Genomic DNA, 10,467 nt, shown 5'->3' with positions numbered 1-10,467 from the left:
TCAAAATGATGTGTGTATAAGCATCAATAAGTCAACAATGCGACCTTGAACAATGACCAAATATAAACCTATGTCAGATAAAATACAACTCGACATGAGCTTATATTACAGAAATCAAACGAAAACACTAACGGCATGATTTATGAACAAACAATAAAACAGAACATGACAGACAGCTACTAACGAGAACCACTGAAGTACAGGCTCACGAATTATAGACTGATGTAAAATGTAGCGAGGTAAAATATACTGCGAGAGCTCAGTCTTTCTTCTTATCTGTGACCATGGTGTTATAGCAAAACAGTTGAATTTGAAGGTTAAAAAACCATTAACATTAAAGACAAAAGACACGTAACTACTCCAATATTACTGAAGTGACAGTGAGGCAATTATAATTAATGAATAAATCATGTCCTAACATGTTAAAGAATCGACCAGTGCACAAACGAATTAATGAAAAGTATTACACTGTCTTTGATATTTGAAAGTTATCATTGACCTAACGAATAGCCAATGGAAATTTGGAAATTTTGTATCATACTGCGGAGAAGAGCTATTAAATTAACATATCCATCGTATTACTTGTTCATACCAAACTCTGTTCAATGTAACACAAGGAATACATAATAATGTAGAAAATAAATAATTGCCACATCCATAAGAAAAACTATGATATAGATATGACTTATAGTCTTCTGGAAGGGAACGTAATTCCTGCTGTTTGTAGTATAAACCCAGTGATATATATTCACATTGACAAATAATATCTAACTTCATTTCTAATTCCGGAGCAATGTCAGAGCATTGTCAGCTCAGTGTAAATGTTGTGTGGTCAGTTATTCGGTACCTGTTTTTTACTACATATACAAATGTATAAATGTACATGAATGCTTTAGATGGGAAAAATAATTCAATTGCTAAACGCATCATCGGCTGCTTTACCAGTTGTTAACGATTTTGTCTCTTCTATATTCGATGAGGTTATACGTTTCCATACGTTTTTAAATTTTATATATGTACGCGTCATTTTTCTGTTCTGACATTCAAAGGCATGCTGCTTGATGCTTTATAACGAGCATTGATCCGTTTAAAACTTGTAATGCTGAGGTACATTTTGATTTTTTGCAACTTTGTAACACATATACTTAGTAATTATTAGGTTAAAAGCAATGATTTTCAATTTGCCTATCTACTTTCCTTTTCATTTACATACTTATATTTGACTAATAAAAACACTGTGTGTCGGAAATTTAATCGGATTTTGATCACATAATATGAATATGAATGAATATCTTATTGGCATTCATGCAATGTCTTCATAATTATATGTCTACGTGTTGAAACTTGTTTGAAAAATGTGATTCATCGAAAAGAACTATCAATCCACCGTTAAACATCAATCTCAAAAGGGAATAATCTTTCTAAATTCCTCTATAAGAAAGAATAGATGATATAATTGGATGTGCTAATTTGACAAATATCTATTAAAAATGCCTATAACTCGAGATCACGAGACGACGTTCGACAATTAGCAGAAAACACTTATCCCATCGGAAGATTGTCGAACCAAAATTCATTCAGTTTAGTCAGCTATCAATAGTCCTGAATTAAAAAAAAAGTGAAGTAATGTCAAGATTTAAATTTCGGATTTGATAGACACTTAGTATGCATTGTAATCGCAAATAACCTTCAATCAAATTCTATTACAAGCAACTTTTTTTTTAGTTTGGTTAACGACTGCAATTCTATTAAATTGTTTTATCGACATATTAATTTTGTTTGCCATAAAGTAGTGTGCTCCTCTTGGAATTATGAATATTTTTTGACACTTCGCAACTTCATATTTAAAAGTTTGCAAAATCATTAACAACAGCTATATTGACACCTTTACATGAAATATGTGCAAAACTGCAAGAAAATGTATAAGCTTAACCTTCGGAAAGACACCAAAACCACATCTACGATCTATTTTTTTTTAAATCTACAACAGGGAAAGATGGATATTGTGAATTACACGTAAAATCACAAATACAGTTTTGGTGTCGTTAATTTGAATTTTGACAAAAGTATAAGTGGATTAGACCTAAAGGAAAGACATATAAATTCACGTCACAGTACTGTGACAAATGGAGAACGAAAATCATGAACAATTGAAGACAGTGCTTTATTGAGTGACCAACAACTACTAAAAATGGACTAATGAGGATAGAAACTTACAAAAAATCATATTTTTGTTTTATGGGATTTAATGTAATTTTATCGCATTGTATTCATATTTTATGAAAAAGACGCAAATGTTCAAAATTTGCAAGGATTCCGCGGAACCCAGCGTCTCGCCTACTTTTGCTGTTAATTGCAGGCTCAACAAAACCGAGGGAAAAAATTAATAAAAATATTCCTCTCAATACTATCTTTTGATTGTAAGAAGCTTCTGTCCAAGTTTGGTTAAAATCCAGAATAGTTTATGAATCTAATAAAAGTTTTAAAAACTTTAACTCCAGACTGTATGTAATGTTATCTGGAAGAAAAACTTAGTCCATTTATAAGTAAAATACGAAAAAACCTGAAATTTTTTTACAAAATTTACTTCTGAATACTATCTTATGATCATAAACAAGCTTCTGTCCAAGTTTGGTAGAAAACCAGGTTAGTTTATGAAAGATATTAAAATTTCAAAAACTTCAACCACAGAGTAAATATTTGTGGACGCCGCCGACGACGACGATGACGACGATGACGACGACGACGACGCCGACGACGGAATGTATGATCGCTATGTCTCGCTTTTTCGACAAAAGTCGAAGGCTTGACAAAAATGAAACAGATGAATTCAGGCAATAGTCAAATTATCAAACTGAAATCAACCTTGAGATTAACCTTTGGAAAAGTACCAAACCGCATCTACGATTGGTTTTTACAATATATAACAGGAAAATATGAATATTGTGAATTACACGTTCAAACAAATACAGTTTTAGCGTCGTTGTTATACTGTTCTAGTGATAAACTGGAATTTTATTGAATGTAAGTAAACATTTAAACAATTTTTAAACGTTAAATAAGATATAGTTATAAACAAGATTATCGATATCAATTAAAAAGTGTATTTACAAATCATATGCGCAATAAAAACAGTCACTTTAATGTACGTCAACTACTTCGAACAATATTTGTTGTCATTTAGATTTATTACTTTATATAACGCAAACAAATAACTAAAACAGATCACAAAAAAAAAAATGTCGGCAAAAAGTTCTATAGAGCTTATGTTTGTAATGTTTCATATAACCCTACCTAATATAATATGTTCTATACTATTTTATTCTAATAACAATATTCTTACGTTTTATTTGTTAATAATGTAATTTATTTTGAAAATATGCTTATAAATGCATAATGTAGCTATTTTAATAATATTTTTTTTCATGATATAGTATGAAACCGAATTCTGAAATGACCATGTGTATCTTAGTTCTGGTTTTGCTTGTTGTTCAAGAAAGTGTCAGCACAACAGAAGGTAAGAACTATATACATGTTAGTGCTGGTAGTTTTATGCAGCATTTAAAAAGTAAAATCACAAAAATACTGAACTCCGAGGAAAATTCAAAATGGAAAGTCCCTAATCAAACACATCAAACGAATTGATAACAAATGTCATATTCCTGACTTGGTACAGGCATTTTGTAATGTACACAATGGTTGATTAAACCTGGTTTTATAACTAGCTAAACGTCTCACTTGTATGAAAGTAGCATCAAATTCCGTTATATTGACAACGATGTGCGAACAAAACAAACACACACAGTTGATAACAATGTCAAAAAAAGAGGAACAGCAGTCAACATTGTGTTATAATCTTCATCACTACGAAAACAAACAAATATGTAACAAAGAAGCACAAAAAGGCATACAGATAAAGCATAATGTATTCAAAAATGAAAGACAAGAATACAAAAATGTACAATACCACAAGAACATAATTACGGGATGTATAAGTACAGAGCCAAGTCATATGTAATAAAGAAAGTTAACACAAAATGGCATATAAACAAAGCACATAAGCAAAAATGAAAGACAAGAATGCACAACTTGTCATAGAACAATAACACAATGACGGGGTGTATAAGTAATAAGAATAACACATTGATGGATAAATAAGTTTAGAGTCACGTCTAAAGGATATCACAAAAAAAAAAAAAAAAAAAAAGAACAGACTAAACAGTAAAAGTAATAATATTTAGGACAAATAAAAGAATAATATAACACGTTATTAAGACGATAAACAACATCTTTTTTTTTTATTAAAGGCACATTACTATAGAAATGTCCTTCTTAAACATTTATATCATACGATATTTTATCTGACATGAAGTGTGAAATAAAAACTTTTACATTTTAGTTTGGTTTCCTGTGTTTATAGCATTTTCCGGAAATGGAAAGCCCGTTCTTGAAGCATGGAACAACCAGGCATTGTGTAACGATCTACCAACATCGTTCGTTACTCAGGGCACAAGCCGCCATTGTAGAAATAGAATTATCGATAATTGGGGTACTGCAAATATAAAGACGGTAACTTGTATTTGATAACAGATATAACTAAAGTAACAAAGAAAGTAGTTCCAGCTCTATATCTATAACAAATACCGAACAACAAAGGCACCAATTACATAAAGACGAAGCCCAAGGCTTGAACATGGTGTTTAATATTGTTTGTTTTAATTCTTTTCAATACGAAAGATAAGTTTATAGACATGTAGGTTAACTAAATTATCTGTTGTACAAACAATAACAAAATAACCAACGACATTTTACTATGACGTAGCATTTAATTTTTAATTTTTTCGTGTTTGTTTATTTTAATGTTCACAGGTGAAAATAGAATTTTTCAAGAATAATCATGTTGTTGCATGGATGTCCTTTAATGGCAGACATACAGATAAGATGAACTGGTTTAGTAGAGCAAATCTAGCAGACAGTAGTTTTAATGACTTGGAATCCTGCAGTACATTTAACTTCTTTTCAATAACTGGGTAAATAATTTACTAATTACTTATTTTGTATACAGTAAACATGGTAAAGAAATAGGAGTAAATTGACAATAAAATATTCTTGATACATGCAGGAACAATACATGACCATGTTGACGGTATCAAAAACATGTACTTACACCGACTTGTTGATTCAGAGTCGTTTTAAAGAGAACAGATTAAAACGGCAATAATTATACTTGTAATGATCAAGAGAGTTTTAATGATTGCATGACTATAGGCATACAATAAACGAAATAATATAACCATTATCCATGCAATCAACTTTGTTGTTAGGTCAGTAGTTATATTTGTATTTTTTGCTAAAAAAGTTGTATTATTTCCAATTGGCAAGTGAAATGTTTGGAAACTGCACATAAGAACGTTATTGTCGGTTATATAACTAATTACAATTATTCTCCCTTGCTGTGCATTTATTTCTAAATATTAAAACTTTATCACTAACGGTATATCATGCATTCTATGATTATATATTGCTAAAGATACAATTAAGTAATGTAATATTATACTATACATCATACCATATCATATCATATACTATATAATATTTTACAATGTTTTACATTGTGTCAAATTAAATTATCTCAAATGATATTATTGCACTGCTTATTAATATTGATAGCAAAATCAACAATTGATTGGACGAGACTATGCCACATGACGTCGAACAAAACTTTATATTACCCTCTGAGTATCATATTCCCCTCGGAACTTCCGTATACAACATTACGTGCGGTTAATATTTAAATAACGTTTTAAATATTTTTAGAGATTGTAAAGTAGTTTCGTTTTCAAAATTAATTCAGGTCTAAAAGAAAAAAGGAATTATAATGAATAGATTATGTTTAGTTTTGATTATCATTCTTCATGTAGTGTTTAGTTACAAAAACAAAAAGAAGCGGATAAGATAAAGAATAATGATCAGGAAGGAAAAAAGTATAGGTAGTGAATTAAAACATTCATTTTCAATTGGCTTATTGAGATATGAAGATGTTTTCACCCTCGAAAAGATATAGTTCCATCGGGCGATGCTTTCATGAAATATGAATGTTCTTGGGTGAACACATCTTCATATCTCCCTCAGGCACTGGAAATAATTTATATTATCATATACAGGTAAACATTAATTTTCAATGTGATCAAGTTGATATCTGATTATTTCTTCAGAAATTCACGGCGCAAGTTTTTTGTAAATAAAAGTTATCATGGATGTCCAGGAGATGATGGATGGTTTGTTGTTATTGATCAAACTCCTTATTGTCCATGGGAAAAGAAAGGAGCCATTCCACTTTTCCTGTACACCAAAAACTTCACACCTAGAAACTGGACCAATGGTAAGCTTGCATTTAAAGTTCGAACTACTTAAGTTTGTTTAGCTTATCATTATTAAACATTAAAACACCCTTAGCTCATATGTCCCTTTTTCAATACTACTATTCCTCACTGCTGAATGTCAGATTACAATTCGAGTTGCGAATACTTGGAACAACTCTTCAATCGGACTGTATGGGCGTGTTCAAAGGCTAATAAAACTCCTATCCCTATCCACTGTTCCATTTTTTCAATTGTCATTCCAAACTTCCCGTCATTCATTTTTTTTCGTACTAAAAATGCACTATTTGCCATTTGACGTAAAGCGAGTTACACACAATCAATCGATCACAAAATGGTTGACTGACACGATTTGTCCGTGTCTCAACCAACTAGCGACATGTTTCAGTAGTATCAAATATTAGGATACAAGAAAAGTCTTTTTTGAATTTTATCAACCGTGTCTTCTTTCTGATTGTACCAATGTTGACTTGAGTGTGAATGCATATAGTGACAGAGAGTTGGAAGATGTCAAAGGAACATTCAAACTCATAAGTCGAAAATGCATTTACAAAACAATGGCAAAATAGATAAAAAGACTAAAATATAAAAACTATACAAAACACACCATAGTGAACCAAAGACTGAGCCATAAGAACCCTACCAAAAACCGGGAGTGATCTCATGTGCTCTGGAAGGAAGAGGAGATCCTGCTTCACTTCACTTGTCGTGTTGTTAATGTAAAAACAAACCCTGTGATAAGTCTAATTAGGTAAGTCAATATGTGATTATTAGTCTTTCTAATAAATTTTTAACACTAAAACCACAGTAAATTACTGTTTTTACTGACGAGGAATTTTTCAACAGGCTAGATTTATTCTTTCGGCTTGGGAGTTCAACCAAAGCTTAACTGTATAAACAAAAATGATAAGCCGACCATAAAGTATGAATGTTTTCTTATTATTGAAGCCCGTACGGTTGCACGTGATTGCTTACATTCACTTCTTTGAAGTTTGGTGGATAGTTTTCTCATTGCCAATCATACAACATCTCTTTATTTCCAAGTTCTTCACTCTACAAGATACACTCGATAATGATATGTACAATGAATGGTCACTAAAATGCACCACGAAACCTCTTTGCAAATCATTTATATTTTTTCATCAGCAATGACAACCACCATTCAAAAAAATGTACAGATGACTATTCTTCCCACCCAGCATTTAAAGCTGTGAATTAGAAGTCAATGCTAAATCTCTCAAAATATCAGAGAAAATACAATGTTAATCATTTTCTCCTTGCAAAACTATACAAATGCGTCATTTTAACACTATTCAGATGTTTCATTAATGTGTTTTAGATTGATTGAAAGAATTTGTATAACTTACTTTAATTAAAAACAAATGGCCCTTTAAGATACATCATCTGTAAATAAAAACACAAAGTCGTTCATAAATTTTGTAAAAGAAGACTCTGAAAACAGTCAAACAGAAAGATCTTCTTTTGAAAAGAAGCTATAATATCCCTGAAACTTCACTTGCCGTTTCAAAGATTACACCTTTCACTGTTTAATTAAAGCATGACAGTAATATTTTTATCCACGTAGAAGTGTAAAAATGTGTGAGGTTATTCCGAGGTTTTTAGCAAATTTACTCCTGGTTCTGAGCACCTCATACATAAGCGTCATATTTAGGAATACATTTTGTTCTTTTTATTTGTAGATATGGCTGTTCCAGCAGATACCATGATTATCTCTGTTCTTTGTATTGTATAAAGTGCAAAAAGAAACAGAGAAGAAGGATCAGGAAAATCTATTGACATAATATGTAGCAATATTTTAATTGTAACTTGATATTCAGGTGGTACCAAACATCTTGGTTAAATTGATTTGGCACGTTTCATTTTCGTTAAATAACAAACTATTAACTTTGGCCCTTTGACAGAAATATAAAAATGTAAAACACATGTTATCGAGAAAAAATAAATATTATTGGATATACAGCAGTTTGACTATCACTAATGTTAAGCTGCTTGATATTGTCTTTACAAAAGAACGGGATTAAAACTTTCAGATTTTTGCTTAGTTATCTCCCTTGTGTAATATGTATGAAGCATTCTTATACATAAACTTGAAATTCAGTATAATAGTTTAAATATCTTTGCGAACTCTGTAGTTTGCACTTTTGAATGTATACATGGGCATATCAAACTAAGAGTTTCGAGTGCTGAAGTTGAAATCATCCCAATCGCGATGTGGTTGACCGTTGTAGAATATCCGTTTCACAGATTGTAGTGGATATGTTCCTTATGTCGTAACAACAAGCCCGTCCCTTTTCACAAATGTTACTCACCGAATTAGACTTATTACAAGGTTTGTACTAACATTGCTGTTCTCTTTAAATAAAATATCCTTGCATCTTCCTTTAGTAATGTCTTCATTCTTTAATAATGACCCCAGTGATTCATGTTCTATGTTTTTGTTGTATGCACTTTTATTTCTCTTAATTTTGTGGAGCAACCGTGTCTACTAGTAGATTATAACTTTTGTTGAAATCACCTGCATATTTCGTATTCTATTCGAAAATGGTATGATTATGACGTCACGAAGTATCGATATCAAAGGCAAAATGATGGTCTACTTGAAGTATTTTTAAGAGAGTTTGTCAACACGACAACATGTGTATGGATGGAATAAAACACTAACTATTGATTTTAGTTACTACACATAATTGATGTTTGATAATACATGTTTTGTGTCTTTGTTTCTCGTGATACTAAATTACAAATTAATCTTTTTTTGTTTTGAGAAAATGTACCTATTTCACCATTGTTATGCCAGTGTATGTGCTTAGTGCATGTTTAGAAATTTAAATGTAGGATACCACTAATAGCTAAGAACTAGAGAGTGATTTGAATTGCATTGATTTTTTTTATTTTTCAGCCCAGATCTGGCCAGTATTCATAATGCTAACGAGATTATATTTTCTTATTCATTTACATCTAAATTGAAGAGCTCTTGTCCCTGGCTTAGAGTCTTTATTCAGTGCATGCCCCAAAAAAAATTCAATTATCATGATAGTAATTAAATAAAACGTTTTTCGATTGTTTTTTTTGGGAAAATAAAAAACATGAAAATTGCAGCAGATTTCTCTTTCAGAAAGTTATACATGTGTCGGATTGCATTTTTCAAAAACATCACAGAACAGAAGGCAATTTTAATTCTAATATAATTGTGGTAACTCAAACATACCGGGGGCGGGATGGGGCGAGTTCGTCGACGATAAATGGACCTTGGTTGATTGATCGATTTATATTAGATACATATAAACTTTTATATGCTGTAACATTTAAAGTTGTAATTAGGTAATATGTAGATTAAATAATTTCAGGGGCATTGAAACCGCCAAAAAAATGTCGGATATCAATTTGACAAATACTGTTATTCAAATTATATCATTTGCGACTAATTATTTGTTAAATTGATGTGTCTATATCTCTTTCTGAGTAAAAGCATATGAAGCCAATGTCAAAATAAAAAAGACTACCTTGGCCTCGTTTTCTTTGTTTTGTTGTTCCTGGACTATAAATATGAGGGCTCTAGATATCTATCAATTAATGATTACAAGATATAGAAACATATCGATTACATCATAGAAATTAGGAGAAATAACTTTCGTATGGAATATCAGGATTACTCTGGTCATATTTGTATTCGAAATCCTGAAGATGTTATAAGCATTTTGCCAAAAAAACGTATTTGTCAGTATCGTTTACGGTTGCGAAGGAGTAGCGATGACAAGAACAACTGAGATATCTCTGAGATAAATCTACGGTTATGCGGTGTTAGCGTGAAAGATGTAAAAAGCATACGAACTGGTCGATCTGTCTTTAAAAGAGAGACAAAAGATACCAGAGGGACAAACAAACTCATAAAACCAAAAAAAAAAAAAAAAAACTGACAACGAACACTGTTTCCTCCCTAGTAATCATATCTTATATCTTTCTTTTAATATTAGATATGCATTGATGATTCAAATAATAAACTGGAAAAATAAAAAATACATTCAGTTTTCTCTTTACGGAAAAACATTCTAACGATAGTATTGTC

General features: G+C 31.1%; 1 protein-coding gene across 1 annotated transcript; it reads left to right on the top strand.

The window, feature by feature from the left end:
* The first annotated feature begins 2,912 nt into the window (after positions 1 to 2,912).
* On the top strand, positions 2,913 to 8,785 carry LOC127714417 (uncharacterized). The gene is made up of 6 exons (XM_052220470.1): positions 2,913 to 3,024; positions 3,435 to 3,517; positions 4,400 to 4,569; positions 4,870 to 5,030; positions 6,216 to 6,382; positions 8,081 to 8,785. The coding sequence occupies exons 2-6, from the start codon at positions 3,436 to 3,438 to the stop codon at positions 8,131 to 8,133; spliced, it is 633 nt and encodes a 210-aa protein (XP_052076430.1). The 5' UTR covers positions 2,913 to 3,024; position 3,435; the 3' UTR covers positions 8,134 to 8,785.
* Positions 8,786 to 10,467: the final 1,682 nt, after the last annotated feature.

This window comes from Mytilus californianus, unplaced genomic scaffold, assembly GCF_021869535.1.
Source record: "Mytilus californianus isolate M0D057914Y unplaced genomic scaffold, xbMytCali1.0.p SCAF_9, whole genome shotgun sequence".
NCBI lineage: Eukaryota > Metazoa > Mollusca > Bivalvia > Mytilida > Mytilidae > Mytilus > Mytilus californianus.
The sequence above is the reverse complement of the archived record's forward strand: the minus strand, read 5'-3'. Positions and strand labels throughout refer to the sequence as shown.

What these genes read in the sequence shown, in the direction of transcription:
- LOC127714417 (XM_052220470.1), top strand. Translation starts at nt 3,436, where the DNA reads ATGAAACCGAATTCTGAAATGACCATGTGTATCTTAGTTCTGGTTTTG. An exon ending in AAGTGTCAGCACAACAGAAG is followed by an intron (nt 3,518 to 4,399) that starts GTAAGAACTATA and finishes TTTACATTTTAG; the next exon opens with TTTGGTTTCCTGTGTTTATA. An exon ending in ACCTAGAAACTGGACCAATG is followed by an intron (nt 6,383 to 8,080) that starts GTAAGCTTGCAT and finishes TTTTATTTGTAG; the next exon opens with ATATGGCTGTTCCAGCAGAT.